The sequence below is a fragment of the Pleuronectes platessa genome, chromosome 5 (genome assembly GCF_947347685.1).
Source record: "Pleuronectes platessa chromosome 5, fPlePla1.1, whole genome shotgun sequence".
Lineage (NCBI taxonomy): Eukaryota > Metazoa > Chordata > Actinopteri > Pleuronectiformes > Pleuronectidae > Pleuronectes > Pleuronectes platessa.
In genome coordinates, this window is record NC_070630.1 from 16,160,373 (window position 1) to 16,182,845 (window position 22,473).

Consider the following 22,473-nt stretch of genomic DNA (forward strand, 5'->3'; position numbering starts at 1 on the left):
TTATGGATTATTGGAGCATCAATGGAGCGAATTTGAATTGCTTTATATACTACGATGTAGACTAAAGCCACAGACAACATAAAGAAACAGAAAATATTATATAAATTGAAACAAAAGCTTGAACGAAATCTACGAAAAGTATAGCTAGTCTGTAGAACCCTTCAACAATAGCATCTTCTACAGTTTTTGCAGTATATTTTTTTGTAATTACTTCTTAACTTTAACTTTTACAACAAAGACCGACTGAGCATGCAGGGAGATCAATTCTCAGTTATAAGAGTTTCAACTGCAGAAATAGTTCTTTGACTTCACTACAAGTTGCTGCTAACAACCTGTCTATGTCTATGTGAGTAAGAATGTGAATACAGACGTGCAGGGAGAACCCCTCTCCTCATATTGGGCTATCTGACCGTGTGTCCTTGGTGCTGTGAACATCAACAGACCTCCACAGACTTTACGCTGTTGAGGACATGTCCGATGAGTTTGTCTGTCTGCTCTCAGCCTGTCAGGGACACGCAGACCACCTGCTGGCTGGATTACATAAACCTGCTGGCTGGATTACATAAACCACGACCGTTGGCCTGCAGTGCTTTATTGTTATAACAGGTTACGCGTGCACGCTGACACAGAGCTACATGCCTATGGAGCAGCCCAACTCAAAACATGTGGCTGCCAGACTCAAAAGACGAGAGCGAATAAATCCAATGGTCGCATAGAGGACGAGCGCCTCTTTCTAAATTATATTTTGAAATGATCAAAGGTTGAAATATGCATTTGTAAAAGTTATTTGGCCTTGTAAGTGCAAAGAAGTTCCACCCCCGCCTACAGGCTGCAGATGGTTTCGTCCTGCAAAGCGTAAAGTTCCCTTCCGCATGGAGCGCATTGTGAGCCTGCCACGAAGAGGAGAGGAGAAGGTGAGATCACTTCAAACTCATCTTTATATGACTTATGTCCATCTCTAGCTTATGGCAGTCAGTGGGGACGGAGCCTCGGGGATAAAGACACTTTCTGTGAAGCTGTGTGGGTAAGATGGAGGCGAAATGTTCCGCTTTTTAAGTGAAACGTTAGCTTGGGAGAAGTGCTGACTGCTGTGTTACGCAAACTGAGCCGAACTTATATCACTGTCTGACAAGCCGTTTCTTTAATGGCTTAACATATTTAATAGTATTTACATACACCAGCATTAAGAATGTTATTCTGCCTCAGAGTTCACCTGTGTCAGTTTTCTTATTCTTTATTTTTACACGATCACGTTCCCATTCAGTGTTGTCACGATCCAGGGAATAGCCGGCGCCCTCAGTCCACTCCTGCTGGCTATCGTGGTCATCTTGATGACTTTATCCGAGTTAGAGTAGGGGCAGGGGGAATCAGATCGAATCAGTTCTTGGATAACTCCGTTAATAACAAATTCTTCTGCTGTGCGGGTGCTTCACGCGGACTGTCTGTGAACCGGTGCCACAGCCCCCGTTTCTCATCCCGCGGCTCGTCCATGTCTGTTTCATCGAACATTTAAAGCGCCGGTGGCTGCCAAGGCAGGTAAGCGGCTGTTAACCTTCTGTGATGACGAATTCGCCATGTGTTTAAACAGTGGCGGTTCACCTTAGCCCTAAGCAACATGACGATTCACTCACAGTGCCAGAGGTGGATGGCTGTACGGTGGCCGAGAGAGCACAACGCACTGCAACCGTAACGGATCTCCAGTAAAGCACAGTTCATGCCCTGACGTTCACCTCCCCGCAGACCGCAAGAGCAAAACAGTCTTCCCGAAATCTCCCGTTCGCCTCAATCTGTTTAAGGTCGTAACAACCATCTCCTCCAACGTCTTTCTTTTCTTTCAAAGTTGCATTTCTCTGAGAAAAAGTAATTGCTCTTCAACAGCTATCAGCTCCAGCTCCATCATGATAACACTCGCCAATATCGCGATTGCTCTTGAGAAAACGGAGATGCCAGAGAGTTTCTAAATAAGTGAATCTGAAACTCACCGCAACACTGTTCCAAACCAGTTGGGCCACCGGTTGGCCATAATTTGCATCAGGTAGATATTATACAGCAATGGTGGTTGAGCCAACAACTCTCATGATCCCACGCTGCTTCACAACGTCATCAAACAAGGTCCCTGGTTTCCTGATAGAGACCAGCACCAGCCAAAGTTACATAGTGTACGTTTAAGAGAAGACGAGAAGGATCAATTATTTTTAAATAGTTTCAGATTACCTGACTAATCATTGGAGTTTTACAGCGTTCCCCTGTTTTCCCTCATATCTTTGACAGAGGCTCCCTGTGACACAACTCGTAGAGATCGTCTCTGTTGCTGTATAGTTTAGGTATAATTTCCGTGTTACTACCAAGCTGCTAACTTAATTAGGTTTTGAACTTGAGACAGGAGTCACTTTTGTTTTCACTTTACACGGCCAATTGATCCTGCTGGGAAATCACTATCTATCTATCTAAGCAGAGCGGTCTGCAAGGAAATTAGGGGTGGGAATTGGCAAAAATGTGACGATTCGATAGTATTACGATATTTGGGCCACGATTCAATATTATTGCGATTCTTAACATATTGCGATACAGCAAGTATTTCGATTCTGCGATATATTGTGATTCATGTCCCCCATATTATTCAAAGGCATTACAAAAAATTTGGGGAAATAAGACTCCTCAACTCACTTCAAATGTCACATTTAATTTTGTGAACAACATTGTCTTCTACACATTAACTGAAAAGCAAAAACTAAGAAAGGGTAGTGCAAAACTTTGTCCTTGAACATTCAGGACACAGGACCTTTGTAATTATTTTCTGAATACGAGACCTCTCACATGAACGCTGAGCTCCCAGCACATAACTTTAAATTATTTAAATACAATACAGTAACATAAAGCAGACATAATAGAGTAACATAAACCTGAGAATAATAATAGTAGCTTAGAGCTTCAGTCAAATTGAGAAAAATATACAAATGTGTACTGCTAGAGTCCAGTCCAGTTGGCTGCAAGGTCATCAACCAAAATGTTAAATTCATTTGGGAATATTGGCATTTTTGTTCAGAGAAAGGAGTTGGTCAACATGCTCAGATGTTAAAGTGCTCCTCTGGGCCGTTACTGTATCTCCTGCAGTGGAGAACATCCTTTCAGCAGACACACTAGTTCCTGGAATGCTCAGGTATCTGTAAACTCTGAAACTGTCCTCGTCATGCTTTGCCAGCCAGGGGCTGTTACATATATAATTAAATATTGCAAAAATTGTAAATAAAGTAAAAAAAAAAATATTGCAATACTTTGTGCTACTGTATCGATATAATTGCCTGCTCAAAATATCGCGATACTGAACAGAATCGATTCCCCCACCACCACCACCACTAATGGAAATGGCATGGCAACAAATAGAAGACACTGATAAATTACAAGGGACCAAAACTTTAGCTTTGAACCTGTCAGTGATGTGAAGGTACAAAACAAAAAATCACGGTTCACTACGTATCTCGGTTTTGAGGTCCCAGTCAGGGGATGTCCCTGCTGGTCCTAGCAATGTCTTCACTATGGAGAACACTCGCGCACTAGGGACAGAGGTTTTTAAAGGGCTGGTTTGACTCGCTGGCTAAACTGCTGAAGAGTGTAAACTTCGTAACAGGGCTCGATCACTTTCAGCGTGTGTTTTGAAGCCTGCGTTCTCAGAAAAGTTTCATGTCCGCTACTATGCAAACAGATGTCACTCGTTATTGAAGAATTACAGAATAGTTATCCAGCGGCAGCTTTAATGCCGGGGGGAGCTGGGTTTGCACGGAACTCATTCCTCCCCTTCACACATTTCTCTGGGTTTAAACATTGCTGGAGACATCTTGGATAAGGCATGTTTACATATATCTTCAAGCTAAAATGCTATTATGCAAATTTCGTGGTACATCGTTTCAAACTAGTAGGCATGTTCGATGTGCTACCAGCTACATGTCCGGTGGCAGTTGCGCAATGTCTGCTTCTCTACGATCCACTGGTCTTTGTCCGTCGTCATTATAGTAACTGTGAAACCGAAGTGTTCCTACGCAGCAGACTTCAATGATCAGGGAGGGTCTTCACATAAGTTCAGCACGTGGATTCTTTAGGTATATGTGCGTACTGAGCCTGAGGGCCCATACTGTAAATTTTTGTTCGGTTACATGTACTGTTACACCCCTAGTACCCTGAGTTTCCCTGGGGATAAAACTTAATCGGTACATCTAGATATAACTGTTGCTGGTGTACTGTTGATAAAGAGTCATTTTGTTAGTGGACAAAATAATAGAAACACCTTAATTTGTTACCCTAAATGACCATGGTGTAGTCCTTCTTAATATTAGTATTTGGTCCTAAAATCTAGGACTGGTGTGATGATACATTTTAGTTTTAGAAACTATTGATTACCACACTATATGAATAGAACCTGCTGTATTTTTTAATCTGCTGTCTAGCTAATGTTAAAAAACTAAATGAATCGTTTGCCTTGCTTTGAAATTCTTTCTTTAGTGATTGATAATCACCTATTTTAACCACATTACCTGTTAATATAACATTTTATATTGTAAAATGATACATATAGAATGTGATATTTGTGAAAACATGATGAACAAATGAAGTTTGAGTGTTTTTTTTTACCATGTTGAGTGTTACTTCAGGCCATGAAGTCCCTGTGACTCCTGTACCTACTTGGTTGGCACACAGTTACCTCTGTACATGGTAGTTGAAGTGGTTTGCTTAATATCAGTGAGTCAGCAGTAAAGTTGTAGGTGTGTGAACATCGCTGTGTAAAACTCAGTCCAACTGCACTTGTAGCTATGTAACAGCCGGTCACAAGGATCAGAAGAATCCGGATCTCCTTATTTTCCCTGCTTTAACTAAATAGAAACCTGAGAGCTGGGAACATGAAGTCCTCCTGTGCTCATTGTGAGACGAGCTGTTGCTTCACAACAGATTCCTCAAGTATAGAGAGCATTGGCTTACAATGCCATTGAATGTTCGGTAGAGCCAATTGTCCATTAAGTCCTGCACAAAAGCTGTCATTGAATGGTCAAACATGTTGAAGCTCATGCTGGAAATCATAATATTCCCTGCAGCTGATTAAACAGTTTAATGTCCCCGTTGTTTAGCTGGATTTTTTAGAAACAAGATTGTAGACTTAAAAACTCATTCATTGATTTAAGTGAAAATGGACTGTAGTCAGATAACGTCAATCAAGGGCGCATACATTCTAAACTGTTTAGTTGATAAGAGGAAAAAAAGGATGGATTGATATCAAATGTACTGTCAAATAATCAATGAGTCGCATGTCAGTTTCAGCTCTATTCTAGTAGTTTTTAACATGACTAATTTCTGTGCTCTTACCATCCCCATGTATAGTGTTAACATGGCAGACATGGACGGTGAGACCACCACACACACCCAGACCATGGCAGAAGAAGAGGAGCCTCTCTTCAGCAGCCTGGACCTCTTCCTCTTCACACTAATAGTTGGCCTGTTCGTTTATTGGTTCATGTCCCGCAAGAAGCCAGAGCCCATCCCTGAATTCAAGAAGCTTGACATACCGTGAGTATCCGTCAGGGTACACCTGGGTAATTTTTGTTTCTGTTGTGTTTTGTTCAGTTTATTTAAAAAGGTATTTGCAGTGTTATCAGGTTCTAATTCAGATGTTACTCTAGGTTTTTTTTTTTTAAGTTTAAGTATAAAAAGTATCAATTGGAGTTAATCTGGTGCAACTGCTGTGGGGTTAGGGACACTGATGCACCGGCCTTTTTCCCAGTTATCCCTGTGTTCCCGACGGCCAGTTATTATTCAGAGTTCTACTGACTCTTATAACATTTACTTTGAGGAGATCTGACTGCCATTAAAGATGTAAATATTCTCATATCTTGCCCTGCACTAGTTAAAGGTTGTTTTAGACTGCAGTTTCATATCTTGGTATTATGCGGTTAGAGAAGTGAATATCTACCCCCGCGTGTAGAGACCACAGCTTGAAAACCGTTGGTCCAAAGGATTCTTTCAGGGATCACGGTTCTTCATTACCAGGTTGTGACGTCAATTACTTGAGCTGAACAAACCACAGCAAGAGGCACCATATTAACTTTAATAGCTTAATCGGTGTGCGTTTGGTCTGAGTTAAGCTTTTTTCCCAGATTTACATTACATTACATTTCATTGATCTGACGCTTTGATCCAAAGCAACTTGCAATAAGCGCATTAAACCATGAGGATACAAACCCAGAACAACAAGAATCAAGCGAGTACAATTTTCGTTTAGTTCTGAGATTTTCAATGGAGGCGGTTTAACTCACATTAGGTAAAATGTCAAACACTCAGATCCACTCGTGTCCTGTGTGTGCACTACAGGGGATTATCTTAAAGTCTGTCAGTCTATCAACTAATCAAACAACTACTTAAATGCTGCAGCATTATGTTGTTGCTGGACATTACTCATAGTTAAGCACAGAAATTACGGAAGAGCTTTCCCCTTCTGATCTGCCAGCGTCTTCTTAGACATATAAGCAGTTAGAAGGAGACAAATGTTCTCCTTAAGTCAGACTTTTTATGTTTACGAGTTGTTACTGAATTGGCCTTGAAGCATGTGTGTGAAGGTGCACAGATTCAGGCTCTTGTAAATGTTCCACTAGTCACGACCTTTGTTGCCACCCCCCGCCCCTCTCTCTGTTCGTCTCTCTCTCCCTCTCTCTCTGTTTCTCCCTCGTCTCTTTCTCTATGTCTCTCTCTCTCTCTCTCTGATCACTTATTAGTGAATGATGGATGCTTGGCTAGGTTTGAGTGGACTCCCGTTCAACAGATTTTTAGTCCCTCCCCAACCACAACATACTTTCTTCGGTCACCAGAGTAAAGTCACGGCCCAGCAGCGCTCATGCTCTCTGTGTGGCTGAGGTCTTGTGTGAATGGAGACGGTGTTGGGAGCTTAGTGAGGGAGATCCATTTGTGTTAAAAACAGGAGGTTGGCTGGAAAGGGGGGAAAGACCCCTGGAGAACATGTTTTGCTTTATGGAGAATGTGCATCTGTGGAGGGCGGGATTAGAGGAAGGGAAAACAGAGCAACAGAAGAGCCAGGCTGGTCCACCCCCTCCCCTCAAAGGGAGCAGTGATTACCTAACTGTTATGAAGGGGGCGTAGTCTTCCATGTCTTTCCTGTGCTTTTGTTTTTGGCCCTGAACCCATTTTGAAAGTTCCCTGGAGAACAAATGAGGAGGGAGAGCCAGAGCTCCATTTGTGAGTCCTCTCCAAAGGTGGAAAGTTGAGGCAAAAGACAAGCAACCCTTTCTTTTCCCTGAGTTTTTTTTTTTTTTATTCTTCCTTCCCCACTCCCCTGTTATTCTTTTGTGTGTGTGTGCGTGTGCGCTTGTGTGGGCTGAGCTGCTCTGCTTTTGGAGTAGGGCCATGTCACAAATGCAATCCTTTTATGATAAATGAGGTTGCTATAGCAATGACATTCCCCTCTCTCTCCTCCAATGAGATGGGGGCGGGGATACTTCAGAAAAAAAAACGACCATTCACAGCCCCCTCACCACCACCTCCTCCTCTTTCAGTGCTCCACCCGGGAGTTGCTGTGATAACTAGCCAGATTCTCAGAATGGATCTCGTAGACTTTTTCGTCCTGCACACCTTTCAGAGCAGAGAGGGGAAGAGGCGGGATGAGGAGGAAGGCATTTTCAGCCCCTGAGTGTTTCAGTGTGTGTTTGTGTGAGTCAAAAGTGTGGGTCTGCAGCTCGGCTACATTTTATGGGAAAGTCAGTTTCCCACCATTGTGTCCTCAGTGGCTGCCAGACACTGACAGGGCTTGTAGACTGCTGTGGTGTGTGTGTGTGTGTGCGTGTGAGTGACTGTGTGTGTGGAACAGACGCTGCTGATTTCAGAGAGCAGCACAGGAAGAGCCAGAGTTCAGATCGTATTGGTGCCTCTAAGGTGAAGGCAGGCAGCTCATCCAAACCTACGAGTGTCCTGCTGCCTTTCTGGACTGGCTTTTCGTTTTTTTAATTCATCTTGTGTGGTTGTAGACTGTCCTGCGACCTGCTTTTAATTTTGAGCGTGGCGGTTCCCGGCGTGGCCTAGCCAGAGGTGCTAGAGGTAGTGACGAGCCACAGGGTTGCATGCCATGGGCTGTGTCTTCTCCCTGCCTGAGGACAGGAGAGATGCTGCCGAGAGGTCAGTGAAGCTTTTGGAATTTCTGCACAGTAAGAGTTTTTTTAACTGATGCTTGCCTGGAGCCGTGTTAAACATTTGATAACAGCTGCTGTTAAGTTTGATCGCACAGATCTTTGTAAATGTCGAACTGTTGTCCCTCTACACACGCTGTAGTTGCTAGTTTCTATCACAGACTGGTGAAGATAATGGTTTCAAAAACCATTCAATGTTTCCAGTGGGATATGTAAGATATGGTGATAAATTTATGAGACCACAAACCCAACTTAATTATTGGGTCCCTTTTTTTCTCCCTCTTTTCCACTAGCTGAGTCATTAAGCTCATTGGCCATCATAACACATTTTAAAGCCTTGTTTGATTTTATTCAGTAAACAAAGCAATAGCTCTGAGTTCCATTTTGTGGAAGCATCATAAGATTACCTCTGGGTTCAGGGAACTCACTGTGAAAAGGTGTCATTCCTGTATAGATGAATTAATGAATGAAAGAAAGTTGATTGACATTATATACAGATGATGAGCTCTGAACTGTTTCAACTGTTTCAAATTGTTCAAACAGTGACAGATGAGGTTTACTTTCATGTTGGACACATTAGGATTTAGTTTGTTGTTTTGTTCCATTTGAATTTGCCTGTATGATAACAAAAGATACACACTTTATTTATAGTTTTATAATTCTACACCTTTAATTGTTTTATTACCTCTATTAAAATCTAATATCATTAGAGTGGAATTGGCCGATTACATTTATCCTGTTTTAGAGATAATCTAATTTATTATTTGCAAATACAAATCACTTATTGCACTTATTAAAAGTCACTTTAGATAAAAGCATCAGCTAAATGATAATGTATTGAACATAATGTAACAACGTCACAATGTTCAGTTTCAGGCTGTTAGTAATGCTAATGTCCAATAAATCAAAGTAGACTGCTGAGAATAGAAAATAAATCTTAAGTGAACAACAGTATTTATCAAATTGATAAAGGAATTGTTGGAGATGTTGATTAAATAGAATGTGTTAAAATTCCATTGCTACCTGTCCTCACAAAACATCTCTGAGAAAACAATACTTTTTAATGAATGAATTAATAGGGATGTTATTTCCTGTATGTACTTTACACCAAACATGTGTTGGGCATCAAACCCACATGCAATAAAAACTCTCTGCACACGGCTTCATAGCTGGTAAATATTTGTCTCAACGTTTGCTGGAGATTAAATGTAATCAGACACTTTCAGTTAAATATTCTACTTCATGGAGACAGCTGGTTAGTTCAATAGTTGTGTATTAATATATTATAGTATAACTAAATTAATATACTTTCTCTGTTACACTTGACAGCTTTACCGGCTTTTCTATGATCATCAAAAAGATACATTCGCTACCAAATGTGTCGCCTTTTCATCCCTGTTCCCGCTGCCGCTGTCCTCTCAGAGCTTTGATGCTGGATGAAGTGGTGTGGCCTTTTATTTGATGGAATAATGGATTTTGCCTCCTGTGTACCTTTCTTCTGACCTTGTGTTGGGACTTGTTTTGATCTGATCCCATCCAATGAATTACTTCATGGATCATTCCGACCCAGGCGATTAGATTACCATATTGTGTATGAACTGTAATGATTGTCAACCACTTCTGTTGTAATTAATATAAAATGTGTAATCTAAACCTAAGAAGATAATTACACCATGTACACCTCACAAGTTACACTATTTCCTCATATAACAGCCTGATGAATCCATGCCTCTCTCACCTTTTTGTATTCTGAATTATCTAAATCATTTGAGTGAACATCATTTTTATGGATTTTGACCTGGCCTCACATTAAATTTAAAGACATCTAACATTGTTATGTTCCCATTGTCTGGTTAAAAGAACTATCAGTGATCTTAATGTAAACTGAAGCATTATCTCATCACCAGAACTCCAAACACAGTATCACATTATCAACTGTAAGTTATTGATGTCGTTAACACTTGGCTTTAACCTCCTTATTTATTATATAAGAAAAGTTGAATGACCAACACCTTGAAATCTGCTTTATCTCCCTGAACAACATTTGTAAAGCACCATCACTGCTGTTGGGGAAATCAGTGTCATGTCAGTGAATGCATTTAGTCTTATTATGTATAATTTAACCCAAATTGACAAGTCCAATATTTTTTTTTTATCCAGAGCACCCACCACAAGGGAGACGAGTTTCATTGAGAAGATGAAGAAAACGGTGAGTAACATTGCTTCCTTGTCACTGACGTCTTCACGTCACTGGTGTTTGCTTAAGTTGAGTCTGTGGTTTTGTCTTTCTAGCATAGAGATGCTCTATTTTTAGTTGCTGATGTTCCAAAACATTTATTCAGGTTTAAGAACTGGTTTTTAAAGGAATTTTGAAGCCTGTCAGACTTGAAAACTGGCAACTTGTGTTCAACAGTGTCAATGTTGACCCCTGGTTTTCCTCAGTAAATGATAAAAAAAAAAGGACTTTCAATTAAAAATACACAGTGTTTGTTGCTTTCTGACTGTGACGAGTGTAGGTCTTCCAGCTGATGAACGCAGCTTTATATCTGAAAACCCTGTTTTGACTCTGATGCTCCTCTGTTTTCAAGCCAGCCTTGAGAAAAGACTTTGGTTTTGAATCATGTGGTTTTGCAGCAAATAGTTCAGATACTGAGATGGTGGCAGAACAGAAGTCTGGCCCTAGGGCTATTTGATTTAGTCTCCTTAGCATTTCTTTATGATGGGAAAATTTTGGCACAGATGAGAAGTATTTGCTTATGTAAAGATAAGTTGTGTCTTGGGGAAGGAGTGTAGCATAATTTAAATCTAATGTAGATTCAGTCCTTTTTTTTAAAATCATGCAGCTTCTAGGAAGGGTGAGGAACCTGTTTTCCAAGGGCCATTTACATTTTTACGTTCTTTCAGGACCATACTCATTACTGAACACACACTAACTTCTCTAATGAAGGCTTGAACGACTGTGCCAAGGTGTCTGGTGTCAGATGCTTGTGACTACTTGCAGCTGGTTTTCCAGGTTTTTGTCAGTCATTTGAACAGAATTGGATTTTCGTGTTTTTTATAGAGCTGCTCACAGGATTAATCCGTCCCAATGGGGAAATCCTCAGGATGTAAACACAGTTAATAGAACTCCAGCATGGATAGGTTATTACACAGAGCTTAGAGCTTGTCTTTCCTTTGCAGTTCAATTATTTCACGGTGTTCAGATAAAACAGGTGGTGCCACATCAAGCATTTCGCAACATCCCTCGTTCCCTTCTCAAATTGTTTTCAATTAATGTTATTTGCATAATTCCTCAACATATTTAAATATTATATCAGGCTTTAAAGAACTCTATCAGAACTGCTGTTGTTGGGTTTGGGTTTATTAGCTATTAGCTTGCTCCCTACAAACCTTACCTGCATTGTCTCTGTCAGAATGACGTTTTGTTGAAGCTACTTGTTCAGCAAAATAAACTGTTTAGAGTTATCTTAAAAAAAAAAAAAAAAAAAAGTTATTCAGCCACATTTGATCTTATTCCGTGAAGCTGCATGTTTCCACCTGTAACATACTCAAGATTGGACTTTGTCTTCACTGCATGTGTGCCTCAAGAAACTAGACAAACTGGCCTTTTTTTCTTCTTTTTTTACTTTTACTTCACCACCATGAATAAATCTTTTGTCCATTTGTCTTGGAGAAATCGACATTCTGCATTTGCATTCTGCTATTCTTTTACTGAGTCATTGTGGTGACTCAGCACAAGACATAGCTGTTGCTCCTGTTTGGCACACATCCGAAAAGAAACCACGCTGAGGGATATGTTATTTTCTTTGGTCACAGAATAAATAAATAACCTTCATTTTACTTTTTTTTTTGTATCCACTCATAGCCCAGATTACAGAGCCTAGTTACCAGGTGACACAACTGTGTCAGACCAAAGAGACTGTTGGGTGTATTTATAGTTGTGGGAAAATAATTTGCATGTAGCATGTGAACTATTTTCTGCTGATTTGTTACCAGGGCAAGAACATCATTGTGTTCTACGGCTCCCAGACGGGCACAGCGGAGGAATTTGCCAACAGACTGTCCAAAGACGCTCAGCGCTATGGCATGAAAGGAATGGCTACCGATCCAGAGGAGTATGACATGGTAATTTGCATGAGTGGAGAAAAACATAACCCTAACCACTGTAGCAAAATGTAACGGACGTTCTTCTCAGTCCTCTGGATGATGCTCTTAGTAGCTGCCAGTGAATGTTGTGTCATAGCATCATGGAAGAGGCATTTAAATAATTCAATTAACAACCCAACGATAATCTTATTCTCCTGCACTGTATAGAAATGCTTATATACCAGGTCATATTGTAAAATAACTGAATTACTGTCAGGATAATGTGGTCTCTTCTAATTATATATTTGATCTCCAGATAAGAGAGATAATTAAAACCAAGAACAACAACCACTCCTGTCTAAATGTGTATGAAACGTCAGTCAAAAGAATAGAAAGTGCACAATCGAATGACCTAAGGTTTAGTACATAAATGTCTATAGATACAATACTTTGATTACTCATACATATATATATATATATATAATAGCTTGAACGTTTATTGCAACAACATTTTTCATGTTCTGACACCGATTTCTCATGTTCCAGGGGGAACTGTCCCGTCTGTCCGAGATTAAGAACTCCCTTGCCATATTCTGTATGGCCACCTATGGTGAAGGTGACCCAACTGATAATGCCCAGGACTTCTACGACTGGCTGCAGGAAAACGATGATGAGGACCTCTCCGGACTAAACTACAGTGTGAGTCTTAATAGTCAAGCTTTTGTTTTTCTTAAAGGCTTTTAAGAGTTTTGTAGAGCAAAAAACTAAAGTTTTTTCGTTATTTCTTCAGTTAATTGATTTGTTCAGAACCGGAGGAAATACTCCAGAGCCCAATGTTAAAAACTCAAAATGACAAATGCTAGATACTTTTTTTAAAGAGGCTCAAGTTATTAAAAGTTTATTAAAATAACAATATTGATCAACCAGACCTGGGCTCAGAATACTGGAATATTGGACCAATTTGGCCCCCTGAGAATTGGCGGGGGAATCCTCGCCTGAAACCTCGGTCTGCATTTATGTTCGGCCCAATTATTCTGCAGAACTCTCAAAACCATTATTTTCTTTTCTTGTTGTGTGCTCATGTTAAAGATAATAGAAAAATAGTATCTTGCAGTGCTCATTATTGCGATGCAACCCAAAATGTAAACGTTTTTTAAAAACTCAAGTAGTTTGAGCCTAGCTTAACTGGCTAATGGATTCTAGTTTACACTCAGCTGTATATTACTTGTTAAACAGTAAAATAACATTAAACCAATTAAGAATTAATATAGATGTCAAGTAACTCCATTTTTCAGTGTCCTGTGATGATTCAGTTTTGCTCCTCCCCTTCATCTCTACACTTTCATGATAGAATAGCCACACATCCAGTTTGATTCTGAATGATTTCCCTTTGAGATTTTTAAGAGGTAACGTTGCATGGAAATTTCAATCGCTGGCTCGAACTATTTCAATGAACAGTAGAGGCTTTATTTGCGATACTCCCGTAATGAACCTTGAGGATGTGAGTCCTCAAGGTTAATTCAAATGTCAAGAGTTAATTCAAATGTTCGTTGTTGTCCTGTGTGAAGCAGCGTTATTGTGTGACGCAACATAATTGTATTATGTTGGATTGCAGGGGTTTCATATTAAGCACGCAGGCTTCATAGGAATGAACTGCATCTGGCTTTGTGGGCACCATGAAAGAAAAGGCTTTGTTATTTGTCATGTCTGGTGTGTGGGTGTGTGGGTGTGTGTGCGTGCCATTGTGTCATTATTGTGGTGCAGCGTCCCTGGCCTCATTTAAGTGAGGAACTTGACTCAAATCAACAATTCTTGTGCACAGTCATGTTTTTGTATGTATCTGTATTTGAGACTATAGTCTTCTCTTAGTTTTTTTTAACTTCAGAATGTTTTCACCACTCATCAGAGAGGTAGTCTGCTCTGTTGAACTGATGATCTACACAAGAAAAGAGATAAACTGTTAATCATATATTTTCCATAACATTCCTCATGTATCCTTGTTTTCAGTTCAATCGCTTCTTCAGTTAAAAATGTCGCCAGTCGTTGGCTAATGGTTTCTCGTTGCACCCATTTCTCTCTCTAGGTATTCGCTTTGGGCAACAAAACATATGAACACTACAATGCAATGGGGAAATATATTGACAAAAGGCTGGAAGAACTGGGAGCCAAGCGCCTCTTTGACCTTGGCCAGGGAGATGATGATGGCAAGTAAGTGACCAGTTCATTCTTGCTGTAAAAAGAATTGCTGAGCTCATTTACTCTGGTTATTGAGGTTTCGAGTCTAGCACAAGTTACATGACATGAAGCACAGTCTGTGATGGTTGAAGCACATGATGGGAGTCAGCTGATCTGCAAAGTTCTTTGCTGTTCACATAAATGGAAGTTGATAAGCTGTTAACTTTGCTGAACACATTCATGCACCATAAAGGATTATTCAGATTTCAAGCATTTAATAGACTTTTAAAATTCAATGACATTTTTTTTTTTTTTTAAACAATAAATTAATAATAATTTCAACCAGCCCCCTTTTGAACAGATGTTAATTCAAAAACAATGTGTTTTTGTGTTTCAGTCTGGAGGAGGACTTCATCTCATGGAGGGAGCAGTTCTGGCCGGCCATCTGTCAGCACTTTGGAGTGGAAGCCTCAGGAGATGATTCAAGGTGCATCACAGACATTCCACAATTTTTGTGCATTATTTTACCAACATTTACTCCCTAGTGTAGTATTCCTGCTCTAGCATCCCTTTTTTGTTTCCTAATGCAGTATTGGTTCATGGCGTCTCTCAGCTCAGGTCTAAAAATTAATCCAAGAATGAAGTTATAAGTTGATCCCCAGACAGTTATGTGCAACGGTGACACATTAGCATCACATACTGTACACTAGGTTAAAGGGATATTCCACCCAATATCAATTTTTCCCTTTTGTGAAACATCCATAAGTTAAATAAGGACATATCCGAATTAGGTGGTGATTCCCACTCATCTTACTCAAGTTTACGTCCATTAGCCTAAAAAACAAGGGTCAATTTTACAGCATCTATTTTCATTTATCTCTCGAGAAATTAAAATAGGTCCTATGGTGGTTGTATGCAGTGATTCGGAAGAGGCTAACTTCATGGTATTTCTCCTCACAGCATACGGCAGTACGAGCTAAAGGAGCACCCCGACCTCAAAATGAACAAAGTGTTCTCGGGAGAAATTGGCCGCCTTCAGAGTTTTGAAGTCCAAAAGCCGTAAGTTCTCTGTTCACTACCAGGACTCATTCATCATAAAAGTGTTGTGTGCTTTAGTCTCTGCTCACATTTCATCGACATTTAACATCTGATTGCCAGCTTTTCCCAAAGGTTACTGTGTAAAATGAGGCATTGCTAAATTTTTAACCAAACCTTGTTTCTTCATGGAATAATAGATTTTTTTTCTGTATTCATTTCAGTCTCTTTTAATCGACCATTTGTTTTACAGGCCCTATGATTCGAAAAACCCTTTCCTGGCCCCAGTCACTGTCAACCGCAAACTCAATGAAGCTGGTGATAGACATCTCATGCACCATGAACTGGACATAACCGGCTCTAAGATCAGGTGAGACTGATTCAACTCGCAGTATGTGAATAGCTCCGTAGATAAGGTTATCTTTTCACCTCTGTCCATTTGTTTGATTGATAGTTGGTGTATATTTGTTAGTAAGCAAAATTACACTTACACAACAGAACAGATTGGTGGAAGGATGATGTATTATTTCATGTCACTTAAACATTGGAGCTTGTTTTTCTGTTGTTGTTTTTGACATTCTCAGATTGAGTGTGTAGAATTTTGTACAGCTTGAGTTTAAGTGGGCTGTTGGGCTTTGGTGGAGGGATCTGCTTTACTGAGTGCAATTCCAGTTCCTTTTTTTTCTTTTCTTTCTTACCATGACAAAAAACAGGAATAGACCCCTATTACCATTTAAAGAAAACAATTTATTGTACAAGAATAAAACACAAGATATTGAGTGTGTTTAGTCAGCGGTATCAATAGTGTTAATGTGGGTGTATGAGGATAAATATGCTGAGGCAGGCAGGGAAGTAGAACCGTATTGGAAGATGAGGGGCTTATATTCTTTGGGGCCACTATATACAGCTCCACCTCTGTTACAGCACATGCAGACACCATGACAACATACACATAAGGCAAGCAGGGGACCATCACTATGCTACCTGAACCTTTGTGAATACAGGTCAAAGTGTAATCATGTTCTGTGGTTTCAGATACGAGTCGGGAGACCACGTGGCCATTTTCCCTGTTAATGACTCAGCATTGGTGAACAAGCTGGGACAAGTCCTTGGAGTGGACCTTGATGTGGTTTTCTCTCTCAACAACCTTGATGGTATGGCATTGACAGCCCCACGCACCTTGACTTAACCACCTTGTCCCTCCCATAAATCCTCCCCTGATAAGTGGATCCGGGAGTATCAGCCCCATGTGTTATTGCACATGAAGTTAATATTATATCACTTACATCTTATTGCTGTAATATAAATCGTTTGCGGTTTTTGTGATTCAACTTAATGAGTTTCCTGTCATGAGCAAGCTGATTTGACATAATTAGTGGTTGCCTAAGATCATTTTATGAAGCACTTTAACAATTGATGGGGTGGCATTAACATCAACAGCTGTGTACTCGCCAGAATTCATTTTGACAGTTCATTATCGAACCATAACTCACTTGGAGCTGGCTCCTGCAGTGGAGCAGCGTCGATGTATAATCTTATTTTTCTTCTATTCTATCACTTTTGAACTTCTGTTGAGGTTAGCATGCCAACAAGCTATCCTGGCCAAACTGTCTTGTCACTCTCCAATAGCAAGTCTTTCAAATGGTAGCGATGCTCAGAGGGCTTATATAACCTTTTGTCTTGTAAACAATACGATCACAAATTTTATGTGTTGATTTATGTTTTATAAATCAAAATATATTACAATGCAGTATGGGCTGAGAGTGTTTGTATCATATTTGTAATTATATGATTGGTCCATGACATACACTTTGAAGTGATACTTGATACCACCTCATCTGCTGACAATGAAAACTAGAATTTCATGGCACCAAAAGATAAAGCTGTTTTCAATTTGTTTTTCAAGATGAATCCAACAAGAAACACCCGTTCCCCTGCCCCACCACCTACCGCACGGCACTTACTCACTACCTGGACATCACAAACTCCCCTCGCACCAACGTCCTCTATGAGCTGGCACAGTACGCCTCTGACCCCAAAGACCAGGAGAACATGCGAAAGATGGCTTCCTCCTCCGCCGAGGGCAAGGTCAGTGTGGAGCGATGATGGATCATCACATGTGTTATAATTAATTCCGAGAGATGCACTATACAGCTGATTTCCCTTTTCTACGTTTCCACGTTTACTTCATGTCATTGTATTTCTTTTTCTACAGGCTCTCTACCAGAACTGGGTGTTGGATTCCTGTAGAAACATCCTTGCTGTCCTGGAGGACATGCCTTCTTTGAAGCCTCCCATCGACCACCTGTGTGAGCTTCTGCCTCGTCTCCAGGCTCGCTATTACTCCATTGCTTCCTCTTCTAAGGTACTCCTTGCAGAGAAAACAAATTCAAGTAATTTATTAATTCTATTTTAATTCAGAAAAAGATGGATCAAAGGCTGTTAATAACTCTCTTCTGTTATGTAGGTTCACCCAAACAGCATCCACATCTGCTCCGTGGTGGTGGAGTACAAGACCAAGACTGGCCGCACCAACAAAGGAGTTGCCACCAACTGGCTGAAGAACAAACCGGTCACGGACAACGGCCACAAGTCCACCATCCCCATGTACATCCGCAAGTCTCAGTTCCGCCTGCCCTTCAAAGCCACAAACCCAGTGATCATGATCGGACCCGGGACAGGAATCGCTCCCTTCATGGGCTTCATTCAGGAGAGGGCCTGGCTCAAACAGCAAGGTATTAACAGATAGCGCATGTGTGTGTGTGTGCAGTCGTGTGTGCTGTTTGTCAGACTTTCCTCAATCTTGTGTTTTCGCAAAGAAGGAAAAAATAAGGTGCAAGACCTTTTGAACAGGTTTTTAATTTCTATCATTTTGTACAATCCACTACGGCCCACACAGAAGCATTTAGAGGGAAGGGCATTACAGTTGATGGATACAAGTAAACAAATTCAAATTTTCAGAAACACAGGATGCAGACATTAGAGTTGGACTGTTTTTAAGTCAAAACTGTGTGAGATAGCCTGTGCACGAATCTACTTATAAAACTTGATGAATGTTGGGCCTGATAATTACTTGATGGCTTTTAAAATCTCTGTGGAGGAGTCTGATTGTAATGACTAGTGTGTCCAAAAAAAATAAAAAAATCTTTGTTTTGTTTCTGCTTACAGGAAAGGAGGTTGGAGAGACGGTGATGTTTTTTGGCTGCAGGCATAAGAATGAGGATTACATGTACAGGGAGGAGCTGGAGGAAGCAGAGAAGAATGGTGTCCTAACACAGCTTCATGTGGCCTTCTCCAGAGACCAGGAGGAAAAGGTATGACTGTTCACCTCACTGCTGACCAGCTGTGGTTACACACTTTACTTACCAAGTTTTTACAGTAATGGTCAACAGGTTAGTGTTATGTAATGAGCATGTGTGAGCTCGGCCTTGTTTTACCATGGTGTAGGTTTAAACCTGAATGGGCACACAGAGTCATGTAATTGTGTCACCCACAAGTACAGGCTGCTTTGAGGGTTAAGACTTACATTTTACGGTCCAGTTTTTATAAAGGTCTAAGGGTGTGGGATTAGCATTTAGTTGTGATGGTAAAGTTGAAGGTAAATTCACTGCATCTTTTGTCTTTTCCACAAATAAAGGTGTACGTGCAGCATCTCCTGAAGAAAAACAAAGAGGCCCTCTGGAAGCTGATTCACTTGGAAAACGCTCACATCTACGTCTGCGGGTAATTCACAAGTTTGATAAGCATTAAATTAACAATTCGTTGTCACATTACATTAATGTATTCATCTTGTGAAATAGGTCTTAAGAGGACTAAATAGTACTGACCTGAAGTTGGAACACTGTGCCACTAAATTAATGAATAAGAAATTTTAACATTTGATCTTTACAAAATCAAACTGGACAGAAAGAACTATAAAAAAGTAATTAGGATCTATATTTTTATGGAAAACCAGTCTGTTTGGTATTTTTGCACCTCCTGGTGGAAGAATAAGATACATTTTACACTCCTTTTTTCATACAGTTCCAATTGTTTACTTTACATACACTATGACAGATGTGCTTTTGTTTCTATAGTTTGAAAAGGAACAATGTGAATTAATCCACATTCGTACACATGTAATGCATCCAGGAGTGATAGAAAAAATAGTGCTACAATAATACAAACGGAACAATAGTTATAAATCATACTATTTTGTTCTTAAAAACAAAAAATTATATTTGCATAACCAGCCATTTCTTAACATTACCTTTAAATATACAATATGATGAGGACTTTCTAATATATAATTAGTTATTTGAAAAATTACTAAATACATTTTTGGCCACTATTAAAAATGGGATGATACATCTCAAGGGGTTTATCCCATGATAATAACATTTCTAAAAATTTAATTGGAATATCCTCCATGCAGAAAATGGTTAATAAGAAAGACACCACCACCAGACCTCTAAACCGATCTCTTTCCTGGTTCAGGGACGCGAAGAGCATGGCTAAGGATGTGCAGACGACCTTCCATGAGATCGCAGAAGAACTGGGCGCCATGGCGCGCACCCAGGCCACAGATTATATCAAAAAACTGATGACCAAGGGACGCTACTCACAAGATGTATGGAGTTAAAGAGCCTCAAACCTCAGCTTCGGTCTCACTACTCAAGTGGGGGTTTTCAAAATATGTTTTCGTTCTTTTTATTGTATATCTTTTTATATACACACATAGTAAAGAAACTCAACCTGGTTCATGAAAAGCTACAGGTCGAAGAAGATCATGAGGCAAACCCTACCTCAGTAGGCTGCAATTAACCTATTCAGCTATTTCAATCTGTGTTTCCTATTTATGCATCTTATCCAGCAGCCTCAGAGATGCATATGAATGAATGAATTTGTGTTATCTGGTGTTTGAGTGCAAATCTGATCATTTGGATTAGATACAGGAACGTGCTGGTTTGAGTAAAGTCATGACACTTTCACACTGTTTCAATTAGACACATTTTCATGGCTGTGCGTCTTTTCAAACAGACGCTGATTGAGTTGTAAATGCATCCATTTATAGGGACAGAGACACACCAAGTCCGAACTCTGAAGGGACAAGAATTAACTCCACTGTGAAAATAACAATGTCAGTTGAACTTTTAGATTTGTATTCCGTCGTGAAGTGTTTCTAACTGATCAGCAGATCGTAGACATATTATCACAGCATCTCTTATGAGTGTAAAGACACTCACGTTTCAGACATGAAAGAATGTGGATATTAGATTTGGTCAGGGATTATCTAGTTTTAAGAGTCTGGTTTTAAAAAACTGTTAAATTCTGTGAGGAAAATGTTTTGGTGTGGCAAACTTGCATCATAGCCTTTTATGCATAAGCTGCTGTTAGTTTTAATCAATAATGGAAACCTTTCGAGAGGCACAGAAAGTGGAGGCTCATATATATATAGAGAGAGAAAACCGTAGATTATTGACATTTTGTTTCCCTAAAGAGACTGCCTTTAAGCACAATGAAAATGAGTTGTATGTAATGTACCCTGCATTTTTTGTCAAATGTTTGAGGTCCAGTCTCCTAAATGGCAACGGTTAATTTTATATGCATCTGAAGGGTTCAGAATCGACCTTCTCTGTCTGGCATTATTTGTATTTTAGTGTTATTGAGACCTCTTGCATATGCATCCCTACCTGGAGAAATCAGACATATCAAACTGTTCTGTCTTGCAGTTCAGCCGATCAGTTAAAGTGCAGCCTGTGCCTTTTCTTTTCAACACTGCCTTATGTGCTACCTTAGCATCGGAAACCATGATGCGTCGATTTTCAAATCTTTTATTCCTCAATAAAATATTGACATCATGGCCAATTCATTTGAGACACTGTCCCTGTTTATCATTCCTCCTTGTGATTTAATTATTTGATTGTATTAAGGCATGCATTTTTGATTAATAAATTTTGAATAATCTGATGCGTTAAAGGTTTTTTTTGGTGAACACATTAAATTAAACTTTGAGGTTAATTTACATCAAGTGGCCTTGTCAAGTGGATTAATTGAACCATGGTAATGCATTGTAAGTGGCAGCGGTACACACTTGTGTGCAGGTACAAAAACCCATCACGAGACCAAAGTCATTGATTGCGACAAAGATGACGGATTACAAGCTGCAACAGTGATATGAAATGGTAAAACAAAATAGGAATTACTTACTGTAGCTTATATCTGCTAGACATTAAACGTTAATATGCTTGATTGAATTTAAGGGGACTGTTGCTGTATTACGGTCGCCTCACTACGAGTAGGTTCACGGTTTGAATCCCGGTTAAGCAAGGGTCTTTCTGTGTGGAGTTTACATGTTGTTCCCCATCTGTTTACGTAGAGTTTTCTCCGGGTACTCTAGCTTCCTCCCCCAGATCAAAAATATAATGATATTTCCAAACTAGAATGGCATTCAATAGAGCACATATCTCCATCAGGGCCCAACCATCGCATTAAATTAAATCACGCTGTGACAAATTTCACGCGCATATAATTTACTCCAATATGTTTGGATCCTGCTAATCTGTCCAGTTGTCCACAAGCAGAGGGAGATATGATAATAATTGTTATATTTGTCACCTATTCATATCAAGTATGGGCAAAATGCTGTGTTTCTGATGTTAATGACCTAGTAAACGTTTCAGTTTGGTTGTGGTCCTGCACAGATCAGTGATTGAGTGCAAGTGGTTTTTAACACTAATGTTTGAATCTGCATATCGAATCCAGCTCCGTAGTGTCAGTCCTATTTTAATATTTAATAATAATATTAAATATTTCTCTAGTTGATATTTCCTGTAAATATATTACAAAATCAGACCATGGGTGAGTTTCGTTTTGAAATGACTATAGATTAATTGATAAGTCGATCAACATCAAATTAATGTGCAGCTATGTGGATATTTGTCTTTTTGGAGCGTTGGGTTATATATACATTATTGGCTAAACAAAGCTTCAATATGATAATGTCACTTTGTAATTAAAT

At 39.8% G+C, this 22,473-nt stretch overlaps 1 protein-coding gene across 2 annotated transcripts; it reads left to right on the top strand.

Moving 5' to 3' along the window:
• Window positions 1-758: 758 nt before the first annotated feature.
• Window positions 759-21,419, top strand: porb (P450 (cytochrome) oxidoreductase b). 2 transcript variants are annotated; one of them, XM_053421979.1, is made up of 16 exons: window positions 759-914; window positions 5,368-5,553; window positions 10,338-10,386; window positions 12,174-12,302; window positions 12,810-12,962; window positions 14,347-14,471; window positions 14,836-14,925; window positions 15,399-15,497; window positions 15,727-15,843; window positions 16,509-16,627; window positions 17,380-17,561; window positions 17,689-17,838; window positions 17,941-18,208; window positions 18,642-18,787; window positions 19,111-19,196; window positions 19,950-21,419. In XM_053421979.1, exons 2-16 carry the CDS (start codon window positions 5,375-5,377, stop codon window positions 20,092-20,094), a joined length of 2,037 nt encoding a protein of 678 aa, XP_053277954.1. In that variant the 5' UTR covers window positions 759-914; window positions 5,368-5,374; the 3' UTR covers window positions 20,095-21,419. The 2 variants fall into 2 exon arrangements, with proteins under 2 accessions (XP_053277954.1, XP_053277953.1); XM_053421978.1 differs by having other exon boundaries at window positions 868-1,024.
• Window positions 21,420-22,473: the final 1,054 nt, after the last annotated feature.